The 26,467-nt window shown below is 39.3% G+C and overlaps 1 protein-coding gene across 5 annotated transcripts in view; it reads left to right on the top strand.

The window, feature by feature from the left end:
- Positions 1-24,587, top strand: part of GLT1D1 (glycosyltransferase 1 domain containing 1) — a 50,026-nt gene extending 25,439 nt beyond the window's left edge. For 2 of the 5 annotated variants that reach the window (XM_027652000.1, XM_027651998.1), the window contains exons 7-13: positions 3,598-3,693; positions 4,756-4,805; positions 10,206-10,249; positions 10,410-10,530; positions 16,284-16,382; positions 16,473-16,671; positions 23,143-23,256. In XM_027652000.1, the coding sequence (XP_027507801.1) occupies positions 3,598-3,693; positions 4,756-4,805; positions 10,206-10,249; positions 10,410-10,530; positions 16,284-16,382; positions 16,473-16,634 (572 nt within the window). In that variant the 3' untranslated portion in view covers positions 16,635-16,671; positions 23,143-23,256. Of the gene's footprint in view, positions 1-3,597; positions 3,694-4,755; positions 4,806-10,205; positions 10,250-10,409; positions 10,531-16,283; positions 16,383-16,472; positions 17,333-23,142 lie in introns of those variants that run through there. The other 3 variants (XM_027652003.1, XM_027652001.1, XM_027651999.1) reach the window with 3 other exon arrangements.
- Positions 24,588-26,467: the final 1,880 nt, after the last annotated feature.

Raw genomic sequence — 26,467 nt, 5'->3', positions numbered from 1 at the left:
GATGGATAAGCCTGGATTTGACAAACTTTCTCTAGGCCAAACTATGACTCAGAATCAGTGTCAGCAGGAGAACATGAATCCTGAGTATTAATCACATTTCATCTACCAGCCAATATATTTTGTGCGCTGTCAACAAACCCACTGGCACAGCAGTTGGACACCCTTTGGTCATGCAATTGCACTTGGAAATTTTAAGAGCCAGGGCTGGGTTGCTGTGTTTCAATTTTGAGCAGCAGGACACCACCTGTGGCCCCCCATGGGGCAGAAGCTGCCTGACCGTGGGAGCTCCACGTCGGTCGCTCTCGTTTCATCTCCCGCGGTTCCTTTGGGCCATCCCGTGGTCCTGTGGGACAAACAGGGACAGCACAGGGGAGGAATGAGTCTGCACACTCCTATCAATCACTGTTCTTTTTTGACCTCTCCCATCTTGCTAAACTGGTGACCTGCTAAGCAGGCTCAAGCCTTGCTGTGGCTGGTTTTTAGAGCTGAAGCCGATGTAAAAAATCAGACCACAGACAAACACTGACAACACGTTTAAAGGAGCATCTCCTACTGACTTTAAACAGTTATTTTTTACACTGACAGAGATGTTTATTATGGTGGCAGGGTTTTACTTGCACTTAGTGTAGAGTGATTCTGAAGGATGGCTGGAAAACATCTACCATGCAGTCTTTTTGCCTTTTTTTCTTTCTTTTTTTTTAAACCAGGTATTATGCAGAAATCTTTCCATTTTGTGTTTCTTTGTTAAGCAAACAGAAAGGTACATGAGGGAAGAGATAATGAAACACAGCGTGCTGTTGGAAATCTTGGCTTTTGTATCACTAACAGAAACGGGGAGAAACAGACACAAAGATCTGTTTGTTTTTTGGGTGTTCGCCTGTCAGTCAAACAAGGCAATGACACAGTGGATGTATCAAAAGATTGTGCCATATTGATGTGCTTCCATGTCAGAATCACACAAGGTGGTAGTATCTTGTTCCAGATTAAGCAGCCTATCTGCAAAAGGCAGAATGATAGCACAAAGTCAGGTACTGAAAGGCTTGTCCAAGCTCAAGGAAGACATAAAAATGTCTTGTTTCAAAAACCAGTTTTCACCCAGCTGATGGCTGTAGCTGGTAAAGGCACCTATTGCACTTCTCTTCATATGTTCCCCTGTTCAGTGTTTTTGAGAGGACAAAGTGTACCAAAGTGATTTCAGACTTGTACAAATGGCTGTTTGTTGGGCTTTTTTCCCCCAGCAGGGTTGGGAGCAAGGCTTGAGAAAGCCACAGGTGGGAAAAAGCACTGATGCAGCTTGATGTGAGAATTTAACCAGAAAGTGGACAAGTTACACAAGTGCTGCTGAGGTTTGATCTTAAATAGGCAGAGAATGAGCAAACTCCCAGCACTGTAAGCAGGTAATGCAGCCTTCTCAGGGATGGTTTATGTGCTTTGAGTGGATTGAGTGGGGAAAGTCTGCCTGCAAAAATGGCTAAGACTTACAGCAGAAAATGAAATAAAACTACAGCAGGTTCTCACTTCTCTACATTGAATGGCAGAGGCAAATCCTTTTTGACTAGCTCTTTTATGACAATTTTTAGAAATGCCTTGTAGGATCCAGTCTGGAGTCCAGTGTACCCAAGAGATGCTATTTCAGACAAAAGTGCATAAAATTTCCTGATAGACAAGTAAGGCTTGTAAAATTGCATCATGAAGGGGATACTCTGCTGTGAGAGTGGTGAATGCCTTTTCAAAATAATAGAGGTCAACTGAGTGAGCTACTTGCATTAATAAATATTATTTTAGGTAATATCAGTCATGAAATTAGACTGTTATTGATGAGGAGTACCTTTGAATGGCACAGGAATGGAATGGAAAAGTCTGAATGCCTGTGGGGCCAGTGTCCTGTTTCTCTTTTGGGTGAAGGTTTTCATACAGGGGCAGAATGGCAGTCAGGACTGCACAGAACTGGTCTATTAGGGCTTTAAACCCTTATCTCATAAAATTAAAAGGCTGAAAGCTTTAAGACAGAAAGAAAAAGATGTTAAGAGATAAAAAGGAGCAGTTATTTGGAGAATAAAATAATTCCACAGTCTCTATGTGACAACAGAAAGATCTGTTTTCTCACTCCTGTCTGACTGAGCTTCCAGCATTAGCTTTAAGTTTTATTCCTAAATAACCAGAGTTCAACATCAGCAGATGGGAGTTCATAATTTAAACTGAAGATTTGTGCCTTATGGATAGTTAAAATGCAGTCTGAATTTTGCTAACACTTTTTAGTAATTTGTTTTGTGTGAGTTTATGTCATAAATTGAAACCACTGCTGCATGTCTTAAAACCAAACAGTATTAATGGCCCATTGCACCAGAAGAATGGCTTTTTCAATCCAAATGTTTGTGTATTATAAATTACAAATTATTTCTTGGTCCAATAACCTGTAAAATGTTATTTACCATGTCTGCTGTAGACACTTTTGACAATTCAAGTTATTTAAGTTGAATGAAGCAGACTCAGTAATGAACAGGACTGTGACAGGGAGAATTTAAACGTTCCTAAACTGGATTTTAATTTTAAAAGCAGTAGCTTTCTGACCATGCAAACAGAGCTTTGATGCTCCTTGAAGAACTGCCTGTGTTGGGTGATACAAGTCTCCCATCCTTGCCATGAGCTCAGTGAGTAAGTGAACTGAAGGACAGCAAACTGATTTGTTCGGTACAATAAATCAAATATGAACATTTCAGCCCCTCTAGTGTTCATTAAATTATGTTGTGGTTATTTCTGTTCATTCAGCAATTTTTGAATTATGTTGTTTTATCATAAACACATTTTACCAAAGTTCATCACATAGTGACCCTTCTGCAGAAGTAGCTTCTAAATTAATTGTGCTGTCATAGAGCCAGTGGCAACTGCAATGTCATACATCAGATCTTCTTTTTCTAATATAACCTACACAATTATTTTGGGAGTTGTTGCTGTGTATTTGCAAGGGAGATTTTTCAATGTTAAAAGCTCCCATGTTGAGGGGTTTTTTTCCCCTCAAGTTAAATTTTCATTTTTGTCTTAGCAATCAGTTAAAAATAAATGCTTTGCAATAATTTAACTTCTAGTTAACTATTCTGTAGCAGTGCTGACATGCTGGGGATGGAGAGCTATGGGACATTTCCTGCTCTTTAACAACAAAAAGTGCAGGATCCAGAGCTCTAAGCCCTACAGCCATTGATTACCTAACCCTCACAATCTCTTTGAAATAGGAGGTGAGTTATTATATGGATGCACATTTATTTTACTTATGGGTAGAAATAGTGAGAAACACAGAGAGTTGTTTAGTTGCCAGGTCAGTCAAAGCTGGGATCTGGTGTCCAGGAATACCAGCCAGCAGATTTTTCTCCAAGTTCTGCACATTCCTTGCCTCTGGAAATAAACCCCCTATAAAATTATGTTCTCCATTGGGATGATCTGAGGATTGATGCAAGAGCAAGAACCAGAGGGAACAATAATGGCAATTTTTCAGAATCCCCCCTGTTTCTGCTCATTCACTGTTATGTGCTCATTCATGGAACAGTTTGGAGTGTTCAGCTTTTTTATCTGCATTCAGACTTTTAAAATTATTTGTTGCAGACATTCCTACAGATACAGACTGTTTACATCTGTTTCTTTTGATATGTGGACTTCGAAGAGTAAAAGACCCTCTCTATTTAGTAGAAGTTTTTTCTGGTAAGTGCTGGCTATTTGAATATCCTGTTTTGTTTTGTCACTGAATTCAGACGCATTTCTTTTATGTTTGTAAGTTTGAGCTGGTTTATTCATTGCAGAAAACTTCATGATATATTTACATTTGAAAAAAAAAGAAATTCTTATGAAACCATTGATCTGTTCAACACATTATTTCTGTGCTGCTGTCTTTCCCATCCTGCTGGGAATAACAGAGCATTGAAATCAAAGCAATATCTGATGGTTTTATTTGCTGAGGGAACTGTTTTGCTGTTATGTACAATATTGATGGGAGACAAAAGAAAAGATCAACTGCTTCAAAATAACTTTTTTTATCTTGCTGTCCTGTGGCTGTTACATTGATTTGCATGTGTGCTAATTAATGTTATTGAAGTTGCAAACAAATTGTACCACCCATTGTTCTGGCTCATCACTGTAAACTGGTCAGAATTTTTCTCAGACTCACATAAGGGAAAGTTTTGCCAGGTTCTGTTTGGGTCTGTAAACAGTTCAAGTGTTCCAAGTTGGAAATTTAACCTGCATTATTCAACTGACTTTTATAAACCTTTAAAATCTTGTGATGCTGAGTAACAAATGTAGTTTATTCAAGTAATTGGTGTTGAAAGGGCAGCAAATTTCTCTTGTTCGTATATAATTGAGTAGTCATTGTGATGGTTGCAGTTACTTCCATTTGTTCCTTTACATAGGAAAAAATTCAAATAAGTTTGGCTTAGTGGCCAGAATCACTGCATTATACAGAGCATTGTTCTCTTGAGTGATTCAAAATTAATATCTGACTTTAGTTAAATAACCCTTGAGTCATAAGAGATCACATAAAGCAGAAAGGCTAAATAGTAACTTTCAGATATGCTAATATTTGAATTATGAGGAGTATGTGAGGTCTGAGCATGAAATCTGGTGCCTGTTCAGTCTTTTCAGTAGTAATACAATATTTGCCCAATTCTTCGTTATTCATGCAGCTATTTACAGTGAAAGCAGAGAAATAATTAAATTAATAAAGTAATAATTTGGATTGATAAAAAAGTTGTTGCTCTTCTGTTCTAGATTGGCACAGAAAGGATCCCAGTGTCCATCTGGGCATTATTGGACCTGCAGTAAGTTGTCATTGTAATTTTTGTTTTGCTTCTATGCTTAATTCTAAATACTTCCATTTACTTGCATCTGAGATATCCCAACAATTCTTTCCAAAGTGAACCTAAGTCAGAGGACTTGTAATTTTCGTGGAGATAAGAAGGTGCAAATTTAGCAGCTCACAAAAGATCTAAACTCTGGAAGTGGAAGCAATTCCAGTGCCGGGATGACTTGATGGTGGCAATAATCTATTATGGCCTCTGAGACTGTTGCAACAAAACATTTAGTGTTTGATTACAGAAAGAAGTTCTGAAAATAGAGAGTATCAAAATATTTGGATTCTAACATTGGCTTCTGTTTTCATACCTGTGGGATTTTAGACACTAAAAATGCATACTTTTGCAAATAAAATATTAGAAATGCCTATTTCAGTGTCAATAATTAATAAATGAACCTATCAAATATTTTGAAAGGCAGTAGTTGCCACCTAGAAGAATTTTTTTCTCAGGCATTGCTAATGAGGGGGTTTATTTCTGTGCAGGTGATTCAGGTGCTCGTTATCCCTGTTCTTACATCTTTCCTTCACGTGGAGAATTGGTCTTTGGGCCATTCCATCTAGACTTTGATGCCATTTCTGGCAATCTTAATTCAAACACAATTAACAGTTGTCAGCAGGTACAAAGTGATGTTTGAGTTCTGTCTGACACCCAACAGCGAGGACAGAGCTGACAAATAAAACTGGTGGAATCTCAGAGCACTAAAGACTGAGGTGAACTGAGCTGTTCTTAGACATCCACATCTCAGAATAATCTCAAAGTTGGTGTCTCTGTCCTGCTTCTTCTGCTTCTGGTATGTTGCCTGTGTCAAGGGCAACAAGTTTGCTTTATGCTAAACTTACAAAACTAATTGCAGGACCTTTGAGAAGGAAATCAGGGCTTGAAAGGGAGCCTGTAGCCATCATTTAAACAGTGGGAAAGGTCTGAGGAGGCATCTGTGTCACATGAAACAAACTCTCAGTTGATGCTCTAAGGATACTAAAAGCTTCACTGTTTCATCTGGGTGATGTGTTCTCTCTGTATCAGTCTCATCTCTGATTCACATGAGCCTGAAAACTTTTAGGCTGTTTGTTTGATAAGAAAATAAATAGACTTTGAATGGGTGAATAAGGACTGGTGTTCTGTTTTTTCATCCAGTTTTATTCTTTGTAAATTTTAGGACTTAGGATTTTATTCTTAAAAGATGTTTTTACCTTTTTATTTTCTCTGCTTTTTTTTTTCCACGCTAATACACAAAATGATTTGGAAGTGAACTGGTGTGGAAGGCAAATTCAGAGCAGGTGTAATGAAGCTGTGCTTTAGAATCCAAAGATGCACTTGCTGCCTCCAGTGAGGATTATAAACATTTTAGTCGTCTTTTTAAATTTGCTTCACTTTTCCATAAGCTGATGCCTTTACAGGAAGCTACCAGAAATAACCCTGTGGCAGTGCACAGGCAAGGACTGAACCTCCTTAAAACATTTTAAAACATATTTCTCCCATAGTACTAAAATATTGCTAAAGGATGAAAATACTTCTCAGCTCTATTGGTATTTAGCTGTACTTTTCCTATTCATGTTACTTCTCAAACCACAAAAACCTTAAGAAAATCAGTGCCATTATCTATGAAGTATATAATCTTTATTGTGAATATTAAAAAAACCACACATTAAGATTATATTAATTAAGAACAGAAAGAACAAAGGCCCACATACTATTTTCTGCCCTGCTTCCATAAGATTATATATTTGCTTCCATAAGATTATATATTATTTCCTGCATTTTCTATGCATGATTGTCTCCAGTAGTGCAATCCAGGTAATGTTGCAGGATTGGGTCCTGTGTAATGTAAAATTTTTAGCATTTGTCTTCACTTCCAGTTTTCCTTTTGTTCGTTTCTATACTGAATTTTGGAACAGTAGCTAATTTTCAGCAGCTCTGTATTCCAAAAATAGGAGCTTATGAAACTTTAAAGAAAGTTAAGGCCACAAAACTTGTGTTCAGCTGCTGGGTGACCCCTCAGAGCCCTCTCTGCCTATTTCTTAGCTATCCTTTTAGATATACAGAACATTGCTGTGTTTGCAATGATACTCTTTTCCACTGATAGCTATTTTTCTTCTGTCCAACTTGTTTCCATGCCTATTGTGGCAGTTTTAGGTGAATAAGTGCCTCCACAGATGGAGGGATGTAGCCCATCTCAACCTACTGTATGTTCTCTGGGCTGGTTTTAAAATAAAACAGCTGTTAACTAAACTAAGCCACTAGAGAAAGTCTAATTCCCTGCTCCAGAATATCCTAGAGCACAGTAATTAGGAACATCAGACAGGAGACAGAGTTATAATTTCAAATTCCTTATCCTGCTGAGGAATATGAAATTCTGCCAGTTGCATCCTGAATAAGTGTCCTACTCACTGAGACATTTTTTAACAGGTAAGAGCTAATGCTACCATTTTGCTGACAACTCTTCTAACCCTTTGTTAGAAATGGTAAAATGAGCTGTTCCTGTATTTCTCAAAAAGCTTATTTATTTTCCTTTTAGACCTGAAGTTTTGTTAATTTAAGCCCTGGTTGCCAAATTGTTTCAGCTGAATTAAAACTCTGGGTTTTTTTGCAAGTTGTCAATTGTTCCAAATTGCAAAATACACATTAAACCAGAAGACACGGAATTTCCTGAAGCATTTAGTATAGGGAAAAGATGATGTGGAATGGCTGTGTTTAGGGTGTTCACAAGGATGTGCTGGTTTTGAAGGTGCATTTGCTGCAGGCAGGTTGTGTTTGCAATTCTAGGGGAAGCTTGGTCTTGTTGAACCTTTTCAACAATCAATCAGATAAACATTGTAGTGTGGGGTCACCTGCTGCTGTGAGAAAAGGTGATTCCTTGCCCAGTCATGTTGCCAAAACCTCACAAACCCAAGAAACGGAGCAAATCCTTCCTCTCTGTCTTGAATATGTTACAGGTTCCTCAAGCTCTTCACTCTTACTACTCTGGGCAATATTCTGACACAACTTTCAATGTACTAAGACCTGGTTTGGCCTTCAAAGTCTAGAGTCCCAGCATTACAAAGAAGATGTTCCTGGTCCATTATTTCTGAGCTAATTTTTATATGGCAGCATTTTAATGTTGTGTATTTATAAAAGATTTGCTAGGTTTTGATCATGGGAGGCTCTGTGCTTAAGAGGCCCCTTCATCTTCGTGCAGCCTTTGATCTGGGACTTCCTGCACTGTCAAACACACCTCAGATGTTTCTTTGCCTGTCAGCAGAGTAAAACTTCCTTACTGGTATATCTGGACCTGTTCAGTGTGGTTTCCTGCTGTGTGCCCACTCCCTTTCCACGTTGTCATCTTATCTCATCTGTTCTGATGGGAACTGCTCATACAACGGGAGCTGCTTTCCTCTGATCAACTGATGAAATTTGCAGCTCTTTGAAGGCTGTGCCTCTGGATGGATGATGTTTTAACAAATGCTATAGGTAACTGATGATCATGTTTGCCTGCTGACAAAATAAAATGTGGCAACAAACGCTCCCTGTAGAAAAAATGGATGATGGAGACAAACTGGGTGGAAATAAAATTCTTTTCAGTAGCTTTTTCAGAGCCTGTGCTGAGTTTCTCGGCATCCTGCCATAGCCACTTGGCTTTGGAAAGTGTTCACATCTTCTGAGTACTTTTCCAACTTGCTGAACAGCTTATGTTGTATCTAATTGCTGTTATATTGAGCCTGTGGTTAGGTAACTGTGCCCCCTCAAATTCCTAAATGCAGCTCAGGGGGATCACTTCTCCAAGTCGTCGCTACACCCGTCCTGAAAGTCATATTTTAACTGAATTCTCATACTCAGGCCAGGATTCTTGGAATATTTACCAATAGAAGACTACAGCTTAAAGGATTGCTCTGTCTGTGAGGCAGATGGCAACTTCTTGGCTTCCACTGAAGGAGACAGAATAGGAATTAATGTCATACAAATTGTATGAGTCACAGGCTGTAGCTTTTCTGATCCTTCTAAAGGTACAAGAACAAAAGACCAAATCCCACTGCTCCTCAAGTCACTTGCAAGTGCTCCATCGATTTTAATGGAAATAGAGTGGAGTTCCTCATGAGAGGAACTCAGCATCAAAATGGTACTTTGGGGAAAAAGCTGAAAATATATTTAGATAGAAATAGCAATTGTGAAGTTCACTATGAAATATCCAAGGAACCTGTGACAGGACATACTGGTTTACTCTGTGCGTCTATAGATCCATACTCTGCTGCCAGGATCAGGTAGTGCTTCAGGAAAAGGCACCTGAGTTTTTTCCCCTGCTGTTACCAAAAATACTTTTTGAAGCTGTTATGCAAGCCTTTTATTTTTTGTATCCAGTGGGAAATCATTCCTTAGTGCAAGTGATTCACTTTAATTTTTTAATTTATGAAGCCCCATTTTCTTGAAATAATTAATCTCATGTTCAAAATACACAATCATAGTTATAAATTCTGGCTTTTTACCAAAAGAGTTTTCTAAAATGCTTTGTGAGTACTGTCTGTCTCATAATCTGGAAAAAAAAGCTAACCAAACCCAAAATATTAACATACATTTAAAAAAAAGTCGTTGTTCCCAGTCTTACAACTGCTGCAAGCTAACATATATTACTCTAATATAATCAGTCAGCCTTAATAAAGTCTAGTTTCCTTCTTCATGTCTACTTAAGGATTTTCAAGTTCTGTTTGTTTCTTTTAATCATGTTAAATGAAAATAGCAGACGTAGTTAAGCTTTGTAAATAAACCTACTGGAGTTAATTGCCCAGCTTAGACAACTTTTTAATGTTTTACTGTGCTTTAGAATTCAGTGTTTATTAGTTTCCAAACAACTGTTTCTGTCAGGGCGTAGCATTTATTGTTATAACATTGTCTCAGTTTACATCCAGATTGCTTCCTGAGTTAACTAAAGCCTGGAAGGTTCCTTCCCTTCCTCTCACTACTTCATGCACAGTAGGACAGTCACTTGGCACTTCAGTGAGTTGTCAAAGCAGAGTCATCTGAGAACAGTCACTCCTGTTAAATAGAGCCAGCTCTGGTTGAAACAGAGGGATGTCAGGGGAGACAGACAGACAGACAGACTCTCCCTGCCAGCAGCAGCCCAAAGCTGAGGAGAGGAGTCACCCAAAGGTGCAGAGGGGAGGTGTCAATCCTGGGCTGGGCATTCCACGTGTCAATCACTCACCAGAGGGTTGGTTTGAAGCCTCAAACGTAACCACCCAGTTACAGGTCTGTGGTGTGATTTTAAACCTAGGCACATTCACCCCTTTAAATACCTGAGTTAAAAGATGTGCTAGAATTTATTTTTCTTTTCCGGGTATTTCAAACCCCGTGTTTAAAATGGTGCCGTGTTCCTCCGTGTGTGCTCCTTTCTAGGTGGATCCGCTTTTTACAAGTGAAGTGAAGGAAAAAGTTAAAAGGTAAGAAGTTAATATTAAACCTTCTGTTTGCTGAAGGGAAGCAGTTGGCTGCCCAGCTTTTAAAATCGTGTCTGTCCAAATGAACACACACACACAACTGGCTGTGTGAGTACCAGACTGTCAGAGCCCCTTCTCAGGAGGGGTTTGGTTTGGTTTCCAGGGCACCTGGAGTCCATTTGTTACAGGAGCTGCCACAGGATGATCTCCACGCTGCTGTGAAGAGGTGCTTTGCCCTGGTGAACAGCTCCATTTCAGAAGGGATGTCTGCTGCAATTCTGGAGGTAACTGCACCTTAGTTGTGAGGTTATTCATGAGGTTATAGTGAATCTGAAATCTTCTTTTGTCACTGGAAATGTGTGTCAACATTTTATGCCCGTTTCAAATCTAGTGAAGACAAAACTAAAATATTTCTTTTTGCAAGTGTTAGCAATTAACATTTTCTTCCCTTCAGCTGACAGGTTTTTATGATTTGTCTATTTGTTTTTAAAGGACAGAATGTAATTTTATCAATCCTGTTAAATTAACAATACAGACCTGAGATGTAGAAATCATTCTGATTTACTGGGGTTGTCACTATACTTGATTCAACATCCACTTCCTTATAATATTGCTAGAATGGGCTTCCATTTATTTTCCATCCTTTCAAAAAGCAATCTAAGAGCTGTATTTGGTTGTTTAATTCCAAAATGATTAATAAATGAATGACACGCTCAGTTAATTTTTTTGCCATCAGTATTGAAAATTAATAACCAGTTTTATTTCATACCTGTCAAAGTAGGGCACTGCTTAGTGTTAAATGTTTTCTCAGAAAATAATAAGAGTACTTAAAGTGGAAGTTCTTTGGGCCTTTCACTATTCCATGTATTTTGGTGAGTGCTGAACGTTGGTTCATCATAATCTCAGAAGACCACAGAAACAATTCCATTGCTTGTATTAATGAATCTCCTGTTTCTAAGTTGCATTTCCAGTATGCTTTTCTTCCACACAGCTGAAAGTCTTCCTAAGTAGGAACTAAGTGAGCACTGTAAGAATTAGGAAAGCCAGAGGATGGTAAGATAGTAAGTCTGTATTTCCTTTCTAAAATGCCAGTGGCTCAGAGCTGGAAGCAGATGCTCTTTCACAGCAACAGGACTCTGTAGCAGCAATTTCTAGACTGTGACATTTCCAAACTTCCCAGAGTGGCAGGTGAGACAAACTTTGTGTGTTTGGTAGTTGAGGTGAAATGGAGTTACCAACACAGTGCTCGACTGAGCCAGTGACTCAGAGAAGAAGAAGTTAAGGAATTGTCACCTCATCCTCCCCACTTGCCTGTTCCTCTTAGGAATTCTCACAGAACAGTTCACCAAAAATCAACCTGATTTGTTTCCAGTGAGTTAAAGAGGGAGGATAAAGCAAACCAGAAAGCCTGAAGAGATGCAGCATCTGCAGCAGAAGTGCAAATGTGCTCGGTCTCATACAAATTGTTATGCAAACTCAGGGCTGACGGGACAATTGGTATAGTTTTTCTTCCAAATTTTCCCATCAGATCCGAGCAGTTAAAAGGCACTTTTCTTAGCTTTTATCAGGAGAGGGAGCAATTTTGTAAGTTCAGTGTCTTAACAATAGGTGGTAACTCAGAGCCAAAAGTTAATGCCAGTTTACCTCACAAGTGATGCTGAGCTGCTTCAGGAATCATTGGTTTTCTGCTCTCCTCTTTTGCAGTTGCAATTCTTCCAACTTTGGAATCTGATAACTATAAGACTAAATCAGCAAAGGAATTTTTATTGGGGCCCTTCTGTCTGTGGCTGAACTATTCAGTTATCCTATGAGGGCTATTCAATAATCAGATACCATCACTGGTGGGAAAGCTGTTCCTTTAAGGTTCCACCTCACAGTTACCTCGAGTCATTTATTCCCAATTCATACCCAGACCTATCAAAAAGAAAAACAAACAAACAAAAGCAAAAACCCCACACACAAACCAAACCAAACCAAACAAACAACCTCCCCCAAAAACCAACAAAAAATTACTACACAGACAGAATACTAAGCACTTCATGTTATATTTGTCTTCTCTCTCTTAGAATTACAAAACTGTTTTAGCAAAAGGCATTCTCTGCAGGATGCCTTTATATACATTTGCAGTTAGCTTCCTGCATTTTGATGTTTTTCTTACATCACAAAAAAGTATTTATTAGGATGAATCATCAAGAAGTATTCATTTTATTTTTTCATGCTGAATTTATATTATATATATGTATTTTATACATATATAATAGATTACTTGGGTTTTTATCTCATGTGTGGCTGTGCATTTCACCTCCTAGGCTAGTCTTATGATTAATAGATTTAATTCTGCTGAAGAAACTACCTTTACTAAAAACAAAGTTAATCTCTGAGCTGTTAACTCATAACTGGGAGTTCATCCTGGAAGTCTTGGAATAGGGATAACAAGACCTGGCAAATAAATGAGTTACAGGGGCAAACTGGTACCTTCCATTTTAGGAAGGAAAGTCCAGCAGTCATGGCACAGGTCTGGTGAGACAACAGCCCCAGTTCCAGCTTAGTCAGATCTTCTCCAAGCAGAATTAGCTCTTTAGTTATCTCTTGAGAAAATACCTGGAGCTTTTTAGCCCCTCAGACCTGTTTGAATTCTGCTGCTGAAGTTATAAAGGTTTGGGATTTGTCTGTCTGTTCACTAGGCAGTGGGACAGTGGGATTTGATGCCATGCTTGTAAAACATGCTGTAAAAATCTCTCTCTCAGAGGAGTGTCAATCTAATAAAGTGGAGTTTTTTTCTTGAGATGCCCAGCAACAGAAAGGGCCATCTGCTAAGATCTTGTTAAATAATGAGCCAGAGAACTATGTATAAAAATCTCCTGGTCCTAGGCTGGAGATAAAAGGCTTGGCTTTGGAAATGCAACTTTCATTCTCTTCAAAGCTCAACATTTAACAAGGTCATGAATCTGTAAACAGTATTTTAGTATGAGATAAATATATAATAGATAAATTAGATAAATATATAATCATATCTATTTCAACCTGCCTTAAGGTATGAAAGAACTAAAAGCCATAACTAATTATTTTGTCAGCTCGTACTGATATGTCAGAGATTTTGCCATAACTGATCTATTTTCTGTTTGGCATTTGAAGAAGAGAAAACAAATGTTATAGCAAACATTAAAAATACATCCCTTCCTCAGAGAGCTCAGGAGTTCTGCACGTTTCTGGGCATGTGGTGGTGAAAAAGGAAAGGTTTATATGTTCCCTATGTAGCTGGGTAGAAAAAGGTTCAGATTCCAGCACCATTTCACTGGAGCACTTTTTCTGTGCTCTCAAGAGTATTGCAACTGCTGTAACAATCATTAGGTTGTTATGCTTTTACCAAAGAGAAACTAATTAAAGAAAAATTTCTACTCTGAGGCAAAATCCAGTCTTGGACAACATGTGAAGTACAGGCCTAGCAGTTTGGAATAAAAGCCATAGCAAATTATAAAAATAAAAAAAAAATAAAAATGAAGGCATGTTGTAAAGCAGTAAAATTGAAAAGCCAACAAAAAGGTGCAGAGGCCAGAAGGAAGAAAATGAGGGCCAATCCAGAAGACAAAGTAGTAAATAAACCCTGTCTTTAAGCCTTATTCTGCTGGTTGGATGTGCTTATTGGGTAACAAGCTTCCCCAGCTAAAATTTACACCCTGCATCCTTCTGCAATAGCAGTAAAACACATTTGCAGTCAGAATAATGGAACAAAACAGATGGGCAATGGACTAAAATGTTATTTTATGCTATTATTTCTGGAACTTAGGTCAGTAAATTATACATATTTTCAACAATGCAAATGATTCTTTTTACTGCTTAAAAATAGACTAAGTATCTAAATTAAATTCTAAGCCACTTCATGCAGTAATTATTTACAGCCCAATCCATTTGTTTAAGGCTAGCTGGTGTAAAGGCAGCCCAGCATCCAAAGTATTTGGCCATCTGTTCTGTCTTTCAGTAGCTATAATTCATTGGTACCTGTGTGTTTTGGGAACTGAAAGTTTTCTTGTGTAGCAGTTACTACCCTGCAAGTCCATGAGACAGAACAAATGTCTTTCCTTTTAGAGTTCAGAAATTAGAGAAAATGAAATATAAATTTATAAATTTACTGTTCAACTTCAGTCAATCATCAGCAGTGTAGCTTTCAAAACCAGAAGTAAATGAATATATCTTGAGACAATTTTTAACTGTGCTATAGCCCAATCTAACCTGCAGTACAGCAATGCTGTGCCAGCAACCTCACCTTTAGGTACAGTTCCCCTTCCCCTTCCTCCTGTATTTCCTCTCACCAAAATGACTTTTTAAATTTTTTTTTTTTTTTAAAGTTGTGTCTCAACAACTTTATTCAGATAAATGCAGAATCTAGTCTGTAGTATTTTTTGTATTTCTAATTTATTCTGGTTTATGTTCCCTTCGTGAATCTGTCTGAATTACTTCCAGCTAATCCAGTAGTTTGTGATACAAAGTGTAGAACAGGTTTATATCATTAAGGATTATTATTATTTTTAGAGCTAACTGCTGCAAAGCAGATGTTTGTGCCAGAAGGACTGTAGAATTGCTATGTCCAGTGTAAATACATCTGCAGTGGTGATTTAAACAGTGTTTTTCTTGGATATTTTAAGTTACTAAAATATGTTGCTACGTCCTGGCAGCCCCTCCCTGTTCAAAACATAATTGGTCCTGTCCATTATCAGCCAGGATATTTTTGTCTTTGGGTTTGTCCAAACCATACAAAAGCATCATTTTCTCCTTGGAATTTTGTTTTCTTGCTCTGTAGACTGAAGCAAAATTGCTCCTCATCCAGGAGTGTAATGACAGCAATTAAAAATGCATTCACTCTGGAGTGACAGGGAATCAGTATGAGACAGATTGAAGATTTGGGGGAGTGAATTTCTTTCTCATTTGACACTGTGATAATTGTACAATAAGAATATTTCTGCTTTTACAGTCAGTGCATCTCAAGACTTCCCAATTCATCAATAGTAATTAAAGCTTCACATCAGGATATGCATGAGTAACAAGAGCTGAGGGGCCAGGGTTTGCACACAAGGTACTTCAAAATCTCAGCTGTGTTTTTTAAAGTGGCCCAGCATTAGGTCTCTTGGGAATGGTTCCCTGGCTTGGAATGGATGCTGATTCTGCAGGCAGCTTGAAATGCTGCATGTTGAGACCCCACACTTCCTTTCCTTTCTTTTTCCACACATACAAATACTTTCTTCAGGTGTATTCCCTGGTCTTTGAGGAGTCCCACACCAGTGGCTTTGTAGATCATATGTTTTGAAAGCATAAAGTGTTCTGAAAGCATAACCTGTCCTCTCCTCAGTGCAGTTCACTCAGCTGCTGCAGCCCTGCGTCCTTCCCTGCAGTCCCTGAAAGCTCAAAGTCCAAAGAAGGCTGCAGTGACAGATGATCTCAAAAGAAAAGCTTTTTCCAGAGCCCATAGGAATCGGAATGGAGGAGAAAGTGCCAAGTGACTTCCAGGATCCCCTTCACTGTTGGTGAACTGCCCACATCTCTGGAATTCTGTGTGTTCTAGAAAATCTGCGAAAAATGTGTTTTAGTGGAACAAGAGAACAGATACTTCACTTGTTTTTGTGCTATGAACTAATCTTCTCATCCATGCTCAGTAAGAGAAGGAGTTACACTGACAACCTTTGAGCTGAACTTTAATTTTATCCTCCTCAAGCATGCCATATGTTCATGGCTTCCAGTGGGAAACAAACAGCATATTTTGAGGTGGAAAAGAATACCTGAAGAAGCAGCTATGCATTGACTTCCTGCATGATTGCTTCTGATAATATGTTCAAAGCTACAAGACTGACATAAACAAAATATTTCAAAGAAGTTCTTTATAGGAGATCACCTTAGACGTGGTATTTTTCAGTTAAAAAATTGGAGAGATGGGAAAGAAGTTTGATTTGTTTTTTCTGCTTTTCATTTTAAAATTACCACCATTAGCACCTCAAAATCCCCGAATCCTTACAAACTGTTGTTTCTTTCTTTTGTATTGCTCTAGGCAATGGATTTAGACGTTCCAGTGCTGGCAAGGAACATTCCAGGGAATGCAGCAATAATAAAACATAAGGAGACAGGCCTGCTGTTTTCAAATCCCCAGGTAAGAAAGCAGGGAATCCTCAGACCTCGCCCTTCCAAAGGTGAGGTTTATTTTCTGTCTGTCTGGACACTTGGCTTTTCCTCTCAGCAGTTTTTCCTCAGGTTCTCCCCCAAATCCTGGATGTCAGTCTGCCTTTCTGAAGCTCTGCTGCCTCTCCTTCATTTGCAGTTCAGTGAACTCGGCCTAGGTGTCAGCCTTGCTGAAGGTTTGTGCTGCTCAGACCTGCCAGCAACTTGTTGCACTGGAGCTTGAAGGTTCCATAACCAAACCTCTGGAAGAGATGCTCTGGGTTTGTTGTTTTTTTTCCTTTCAAGTAATAAATGAAATGCAAACTCACATCAGACAAGCTGTAGCTCACCAGAAGAGACCGAGGAGCCTGAAGTTTTAGATAATATTTTTTTCTATAGTTTCTAGCAGTTAATATAATGCATCCTTAGGTGCAAGATATTGCTCAGTCAGAAAAATTAATCATGACAATTAAGTAAAGTGTTAAGATGAAGTTTCTGTGAAGATAAATAAGAGCTGGGAGAGAAGGAACACTACCCATATTAAAATGCTGGAAATATTCATTTCACTGTGTTTTCCTGCACTGGGGCTTTGCTGTTACATATTCATATGTGCTGTGGAAGATGATTTTCAGACACAGATTCCCTCAGTATTTTATCCAAGTCAAGATTAAAAAAAAAAAACATACTAGAATAGTCCACTTGATGATTTTGCAAAGTAGAAAACGTATCATATTTATTTACTTTGTGGAGTGTGTGATTAATGCATCCTATTAAGTTTTGTTCCAGGAAGATGAATCCTCTTGGTTAGTTTTGGAGGTTTTTCTTGAAAGAAAAATTCTTGCAGTGGTGGCTTTGTTTATTTGTTTGTTTGTTTCTGCAATATTCCATGTTTCCAATGATTTTTACCAAAAAAAAAAAAAAAAAAAAAAGATTTCTTTGATAACTTCTGAAATTTATTTTGTTGTGGAAATGTTCCCACTTCTTGCAATATCCTTTGGAAATGGGGTACTTCCAGGCTAGTGGAGGCTGAAATGTAAAGCTATTTATAAAATATTTGTACATGTATTCCTTGAAAAAATCCATTGACTCCCATATGCTCCTTCAAAACTTCCAGGACATATGATCCTGTTGAACACAGACTGAGAGCTCTCCTGATATTGATGCTGGGACATTCTGTTGTTTCCCTCAACGTGTTGGCTGCATTTGGCTTGGAATTCAAATACATTATTCATACCAGACCCAATTAACTTCATCATACATCCTCATAAGCAGCCTCTTCCGTGATCTCCAAGCATCCCACACTCCACGTGTTTATTTGGAATTCAAGACCAATTGAAAATATGCTCTATATTTCACGCAGAGGAAAGTGCACTTTCAAGCACAGGAGTAGTCCCAGTGACACCAGTGACCTGTACGAATGGCTAAGGACTGAAGGACTGTGTTTTACATCAGAACTAGAGTCACAGGCTGTAAATATGTCTTAGTTTCTGTAATCTTAGTTTCTATAAACCCCTTCTGCCTGAGCTCCCACCTCTGCACTGTGCAAGGCCAAAGATCAGAACCTCCTGTTCTGCTGCTGCTTGTTGACCCCCTTTTGGCTGTTATTCTGCCTCAGCAGCCCACAGAAGCTCTTCTGGGTGAAGATGGTAACTTGCATTACCACATGAACTAGCCCACTCCTAGGTAATATTTGTGCTGGAATCAGCAGAGTCTGGGAAGGGAAAGGAATACCCCTGCTTCCTCTGGGAAACAGCAATTGTATTTCAGTTAATAAAATACCTTCACTGGTGTCAAATGGTCTATAAACCAGCAGAGTTTGCAAATGGGTCAGGAAAATATTTGTTTGCAGGATAATGCCCCAATCCCACCACAGAGCTGTTGAAAAACTTTCCTCTTGCAGAGATGAGCTCAAAATGCCAATCATCATCACTCATGGTTTTAAAGATAAAGTAGCCATTTACTCTTGTTCCTTATCTCCCCAAACCATATCCAATGCAGTTTTTTAAACCACTGCACACAGCCTGTCAGAGGTTAAGAGTTATATGAGATCAAAGAAATGCAATTAAGTTAGAAAACTTACAGTGTTGAATTCTGCCACACACTTTAATTGTTGGGAGAAGGAACACTCTGCCCATGGCACTTGGAATGCCTTGGAAGATTCCCTCTGACTGAATGTGGATTGGAAAACGTGTTCTGGTAAGAAGGTTTTTTTTTTTGGTTTAGTTACTCTGCTTACTTTGACATCTTAAGCCTCTTTTCTTCTGTGCCCCCAAATGCATCAGGTTGGTGAGGGAAGTGCCTTTAACTACACAGAGAGGTTAGAACTGTGTCCAGGTGCTGCGTCTGTCTCTGGCTTGAAAAATCTGGACCACCAAAAGACTAGAAAAGAAATTTTCTTTGCCTGGTTTGGTGGATCCTTTCTGGTTGTGAAGATACAGGCTGGATCACAGCTCAAGAGTAGAAAGCAGTGCTTGTTTTCAAGTTGTTTCTGATCTGAGGAGGGAAAGCTTTACAAAATTGGCTTGCTTAGATCTGAGCAATTGTGCCTGTTATCTTTTGAAAGCTAAATCAGAGGGATATTAATTGACCATTATGCAATGAGAATTGTTTTAAATTGTGAGTGCTGTTGGCTTTTTTCTTTCCTTCTTGCTGGAAGTGAGCTTTTGTGGCTTACAGGAAAGCAGGAAATGTTGGGTCTAACTGTAGTTAACCATTTGCATTTGACTGGAAATAGCAAAAGCCTTTCCAATCACTGAAGCCAACACTGAGATGGAAATAATCCATGTGACAGTGAAAGCTATGGAATGTTTTGTCCTTTACACTCCATCATTTGTGAACATTACCGTGCATGTTACTTTTAAATCATGGCTTGATCCTGCTGCTACTTGAATTTGCAAGTTTATGGAATATTTGACACTGAGTTAATGGAACTTGAAATAAAAAATAAGTGAGAGATAAGAATAGGGCAATAAATAATGCAAAACCATGTTAAAAGGGATGACACAAAGAGTTATTCAGCATCCTAAGTTAAATTAGATGTTCAGTGTCTGTAAAAGCTCACAGAAGGACCTAAATAAACAGAAGGAGGTAAATAAACTTCAAAGCCAATAAGAGAGGGACCAAGCACGAACAGAGGTTGAGAGAGGGACACACTGATGTTAGCAGAGACAACTTTTGAAGTGGTAAAAGGGAACCTCAGCTCGACTGGGGGCAGGCAGCAATACACTGGAGGCACATTGGTTTCCTCTGCCAAACATGGGGCAGTGCCATTTCCACCAGGGCTTCAAGCCCAAGTTTTAGAGCTTTGAATCTTCTCACTGAATAGACTAATTTTCAGTTTCTGGCAGTGCCAGCACTCACTGTTCAGCCTCCCCCAGACACACTGGCCCTTTGCCCTGTGCAGTGCATAGATGGACCAGCTCCTCCCGAGCTCTGCCTGCTACCAGGTAGATCTGTCGCTGTTCTGGATTTACACCTGGAGTTTGCCTTCCCTGGGGTGATTCTCTGTTGTTTAAAAATCATGTTCCTTTATCTGCTGAAGCCGATATGAAGTGGTTTAATTGCAGACTTACTTTCATTATATAAATAATATATTAACCATGCATCTTACATTATGTGTGAGCTGTGGCACCGGTGCAGCTCTCGTGGTAATTGAAGAATTATTCATTCTTTTTACTCAGTGCACTCATTTTCCAGCTTTATCTCCTGGATACCTGTATTTCTGTGTCTCTGCAAAATATTATACAGAATTTATTTTAGTTACTATATGGAGAAGCTGACATTTTCTTTAAGGATGATTGGTCAATTTACCCAGAGAAAACTGTATTATGGAGGTTGCTGTTGGAAAATGTCTGTGTTTGTGGTGGAGTACTTCCCAGGAAAAGGGCAGATGTGAGAGCAGTTCTGGATGTACAAAAGATGATCCTCTCTCCAGTTTTTCTGAGTTGTGCCTAACTACTAAGGCTGAACTTTTACACTGTGTTTTGCTGTCACATGGATATTAATTATACCCATTTCTATATGTGAATAAAAGGCTTATTAGAAATATTGATGGCCCCCAAGTAGTAAGTTAGCGTGCATGTCACCTCCTTAATTTTGGCTGCTGAAGTGCATACCCTTGTGTTTGATAATTGAAAAGAAATTTGAGGCATTTTGCTCCTTTTGCAGCAAAACTGAAGCTCGTTTCACACCTACAGCAAAATATGAGAGTGCATAAATATTTGTGCAAACATCACTTGCACAGCACAACAGCTGAGAGAGATGTTACCTCCCTGTCATTACTTTATATATCATAGGCTTCTAGAAGAGCACAATGAAATGCTGAATTTTCTGGAAGAGCTCAGAGTTCTGAATGTCTGCGCGCTGCGAGTGGGAGCCCATTCCTCAGACTCACCACAAAACTGCAACTGAAATGCAAGTCACTTGTAGTTAAGGGAGACACCTGAAAAATGAAGTTATTGCTGTGTAAAGCTGAGCATGCAAACCTGAAAACAAGCTCAGCCAGCTGCTCCAAGGGTACGAGGCAAAACCCAGATAAGTCACAGTGAATCTTCCCATTGGCTTCCAGTCAGATTGCAAGTGACTTGTAGGTGGTCACATTGGATTAGTAGAAGGAGTAGGGATAAAGCTGAGAAGTCCTTATTCTCTGTCTCCTGGTATTTTTCCATTTGCTTTTTCTCTCTCTCTCCTTCACTATCTCAGATTTTATGCTTTGGACTCAGTTTGGCATTTTTTCCTGAAATTATTCCCAACCTTAAGTATTGTAACTATGAATAAGGATCTCATTTCTTCTATCATTTACATGTTTCCAAGTTTTTGTCCTCTATATCCACATTTTAAAAGAATGCTAATAGGACTACCTGTCAAGAAATGTTACATTGCTGCTTCTGTTCTTAGGTAATTTACATAAATTAGTTTTAAACATTACTTTAAATAAAATCCTCCACAGGAGCATAAAATTAAAGTTGGAATTTAGTTCAGTGTGAACAGTATTTATTACTGTGATTATACAGGCAATTGGATGAAGCCAGCATAAGTCATGTAAGACTTTCCCACCTTCCCTGTTCTGTATTCTTGGCAGCTGTGGAGGAAGGGGAGGGATGTGTCTGAAGCTGGAGTAGCTGTGTCTGCAGTGTCCGACAGACACAGCCTCAGGTGCTCCCTAGACCAGCCTCTCCTGTCTCCTTCAGGGACTGTCTCACAAAACCCCCTCGTGGGACCCCAGAGGTTCCCAGTAAGGGACTGAACACACCAGTTAAACCAGCACGGGCAAGGCAGCTGAGGATGGAAAGAGGGACACCAAGCACGTGGCTGTTCCAGAGGCTGCTCTCCCAGTGCTCTGTGGCCACAGCAAAGATTACAAGCAGCCCTGACTTTAGGTAGAGTAAGAGGTTATTGTTACCATGCCTGTATGAAAATCTCCTTATTCTATTACCTAGTTACGAACCTTTCAACAGAACTGCTCTGCATCTCTATTTAAACTTCATGGCAGTGATGCTTTTACTGACAGTTTGTCTTGTCAGTGAGAGTCAAAGCAGTGATTATCCCATGTTCAACATGATTTCCTGTATCAGTGTTTCCCAGGGGTCACATTACACTTATGTTTTATGTATAGCCATCAGTGGCATTGCAACAGCAAAATTCTGTGCTAACCAAAGATTTTATATCTGTGTAGATATGCATACACTGTGTATTTAGGTTTTCAAGTATAGCTTGGTACTTTAACTAGTGTTTGTTATGAACTCCTATCTTATCTCTGATATTTCCTTTCACAGCTGACAGATTGTGTAAATAATGTATCTCTTTCTCCCACCCCTTTTGTCCCCCATGTCCCTATGCACTGATCTTCACTACCAGTTGTGTAGTAATGCATTATCTTAATTTTCCACTGCCACAAGAGCTGTCTGCTTTTCTGAGCTGAACCAAGGCACTATTTTGCACAGATCTGAGCACATTTGTAATCAAGCTGAAGCATTGAAAATTGTCTCTTGGTAGAAAATTAGTCCAGCTGCTCAGAATAGATTAATTCAGACATCAAATCTCCTTTCACATGTTTGAAGTTCACAGTTTCTCTTCCCGAAAACTAAGTGAGAGCGGCAGAGGAGCAGACAAAGGAATAGTTGTAATCTGTGAGCTCTAGTATTTTGCCCAGTGAAGTTAAAGGAAATATATAGCTTTTTGGGGGGAGTTTGTTGAGCTTACCCTGCTGGATCTGTCACTGCCCAGGTGCAGCCCCTCCAGAAGAACTTGCTGCTTCATACCTGCTCTTATCTTTACACTGTGACCATGTGTCTGTAGTGAGTTCTTCAGTCTTACCATAAAATTACCTGAGGATGTCACAGTAGCAATGAGCTCTAAGTGTAGCTGAGCTGAGATCAAACATCTGATGCCAATTATCCTCCATGCAGACCAGGTGATTAATTTATAACCAGCCTGGTTTTCTAACATGTGGGTAGGCAAACAGGTTTTGTGTCATTAAATTCGTTGCTCATTTTTGTCTTAACATCCTTGGGATTGTCTTAAATTGTCTTAGTTGCTGGGCTGTGTAAAATAATAAAATAATTATTTATTGATCATTCTTTATAAAGAAATTATGGCATTTGATCTTGAAAAATGACTTTGAACAGCTTCATATATTGGCTCACACTTGGAAGTGCTTTACCAAAATCAAGATACAGGTACCAGGTGTTTCAGTATCATTAGAATTTTTTCAAGGAACTTTTAATTTATTATTTTCTTTATCTTTTTTTTAGGAGTTTGTTGTGCTGTCCAAGAGTTTGATGAATGACCCCATTATGGAAAAAGAAATAATAATGAGGGCCAAAGACTACGTGAAGAAACATCATTCCTGGGAAAGTGAAAGGAAAACCTACCAGAATCTTGTCCTAAGGCTCCAGTGAATTGCAAGAGTCCAGCTGATAGGCAGCAGCCTATGTAGAGCACTTTAATGATGGATCTGTAATTAGGTTTGGGTTTCTCTTGGGTTCTTGTTAGAAGAGATTGTAAGACATGCATTATTATTCTATTCAAACATACCAAGATCACAGGAGTTGCTGCTACTTCAAACTCTCAAACGTGTCTGACTGAGCACACTGTCCCTGGTGTGCCAACACAGCACAGACCAGGAGCATTTTGTAAGATCATTAGGAGAAGTACACTCCTTGAGCAGATGCCAAATTTTTGTTGTTGTGAGGCCTCAAAGGGAGGCTGATTTGTGCACACAGAGGAGCTCTCAGCACACAGAGCTCACGGGGAGTGTTCTGATCCTGCTGCATCCCGACCAAACTGCAGCAGCAGTTTGCTTCCCAATTATACCTGGCTGAACCTATTCAGGTACACTTCACACACTACATCCATGTTCATAAAGCCAGGATTATATGAACAGAGCATTAAATTATCAAGATGAAAACTTTATTCAGATCAACATCTCTGTTGACTGCGTGGTGATCAGGGGACCAAAAAGCAACCAGAGAGTTGTTGCCTGGGGAAAGTGAGGAGTACAGGGCGTGTTTTCTGAGTACCTGTGTGGCTTTCAGATCAGCTGATGTGACTAAACAGTCCTGTGCCTGCATTTTCCCTGGGTTCCTGGGACCAGAGCAGGGAGGTTGGCACAGCACCTCATGTTCCAGATCTCCAGTGCTCCCACAGCAGTGAGAGGAGCTCGCAGACAGAGATGCTTTGTTACATAAACTACCTCTTAGTTTGCCAGTTCCTTTGGTACCTCTGTGATTTACTTATTTACTAAAAGATTTATGAGAGCTATAAAAAGGGATGAAGAAGGGGGGAAAAGGTATTTTCAATTTACTGTGTCTTTTGGTAGTGTTTGTTTACATTTGTGGCTTTTCAGGATATATTGTAATATGCTGCAGCAGACTGTTTTAAAGTGAGACTTATCTCTGCTTAAAGTCCATCCTAATCATCCCTGCCGGCCCAGTGATTATGGACATATCTTTGAATACATAATTGGTCATCAAAGGACTTACATCTAGACCTTCCTTGTTATTAGGAAACTGTTTGCTTTGTATAGGCTCGATCCTGCCCCCAGGGAGAGCCAGTGAAATGTTTTCTATTGATTTGAGTGGCTGTTGTGTCAGACTTTTCTTTGTAATAATGAAGTTCACTGTGTATTTTAAATCTTTCCTCTTTATTTTTGATGTTTTGCAACAGTGTGGTGCAGTAAACAAGAAACTAATTTGAATGTTGTGTATTGACTTCTCCAAAATTTCCCTCCTTGTTCTGTGATGGGCCTCTGCTCAGCATTGCCTTTCATAACACAATCCTCAAGGGCAAAACTGGCCTGATTTGAAATCCGAGAGTTGCTGCGTTCCCTTTTTTGAGCTCATTTTTCCTATACATATTTCTGGTGTGTCCTTTGCCATGCTGGGGTGTAAGTACAGCTCTGCTGGCTCTCAGTTTAAAAGCCACCAGCCAACAGCTACCCCTGAAGAGATTCTAAAGCTGCAGCTGAATCAGCCTGCTGGGTTTTCCCTGCTGCCTCAGGAGAACTCTCCACAACCAGTGAGTTGTGAGGCCTCCCATGGCATTGCCGTGTCTCTTTTGGCCACTGCAGACTAGAAGCTAAAAGAAGTTTAGCTAAAACATGGGTTTTCAGCACAATAAAACTAACATTTGTGACTAACTGAGCCAGCTGCAGGGAGTCCTGTTCCTCTCCAAACATCTCCTCACAGATCTCTTCTGCCAGCTTACCTCTGATAACCTGATGTTTGGCTTTGATCCTTCGCCATTCCCCACTGCCCTTCCAATAGTGCTGGTTGTCTTCTGAGAAATACAGGTTATTGAAAGCAAATAAACAAATACATAATGTGGGATAGATGCCTAAGCAATGAGCTAACAGTGAATGATCAGTAATAGTAATGATTAGAAAGCTTTTTCTAAAGCCTGACACATTTGTCACCCAGCTTCAACTATAAATACATTGATCTGGAATTTGTGCTATTTCCAGCAAAACAAAATATGTTCAAGGGAGAAATTCTGCTACACCCTCAGAATGCAATTAACATATGATTTTTCAGGCTGTATTTAATCTATAAATATGAGATCTGCATCTGGCAAACAGCATGCTCATTTGCATGTGATAACCACACCAGAAGCACAAACAACATTTCTGCAATAGATGCATTAAGAAACAAAAAAAAAAAAAAAGGAAAACAACCAAAATAATGGTGAGTTCAGCCCTCAGGACTGTTGTACAGTTGTCAAACGAGGCAATGTTCATCAGTCAAGGGCATCCAGCTCTGGTATCATTTATCACATGGGCTCCTGCTCTGCCACAGGAAGCCTGTCCATGAAGGCTAAAAGGTTGGGGCAACAACTGCAGGGAATTTCATCATCATAAATTGTGATTGGATTTATGTTTTAAATTTCATCCAGTCTTATGTTCCAGGCCTATAAATATTCAATGAGTCTTGTAAGTCCTTGTAAAGAAAATATTAGACCCACGCAAGCGATTTTGGGTATAATTATCTTTCCAGCAACTTCACTCAAATGATTTTATAGGTAAGAATAATCCTTTTGTTGTCCTGCAGCCCTAATTACAGTATTTATCTTCCCCCTTCAGAGCCCCATGCCTACCCTAACAGCTTTTTGAGCAAGGCACACCTTCATGAGATGCTGATACAGCTCCAAAAATAGCACTTGTTCTGTTTGCAGGAAAAACCTACATTGTGTGTTTTACCCCACGGCTAACTCTGTATTTCAGGACCTTGAAATGTACTGTTAATTAATCCAATTACATGCATTTTATTTTGCAATTAATTCTGCCATTGAATCCAGGGGAGCTGAATGAAAGCAGTGGACCTGTACATTGGGTGCTACTCTGTGTTTCCTTTTTTGGCACAGAACTGGAGACAATTTGGAAGCGTGTGACAAAACCCCTCTGGAGCCTGTGGTGTGTGGAACAAGAGCTTCTGAATTAGGATTTCATTTTAATGAGCCCTAAAGCATACCCAGTCCAATTTTTAGAGCTAGTTTCTACATTCCCATTACAGACCTACCCAGTGTATGCCCTAAGAACACCCACACTGAATTAAGTCTTCCCATTTTTGGGATGCTGACAAT

Source organism: Corapipo altera, unplaced genomic scaffold, assembly GCF_003945725.1.
Source record: "Corapipo altera isolate COAL_440 unplaced genomic scaffold, ASM394572v1 67, whole genome shotgun sequence".
NCBI lineage: Eukaryota > Metazoa > Chordata > Aves > Passeriformes > Pipridae > Corapipo > Corapipo altera.
Note: the sequence above shows the minus strand (reverse complement) of the source record. Positions and strands in the feature narration are given on the sequence as shown.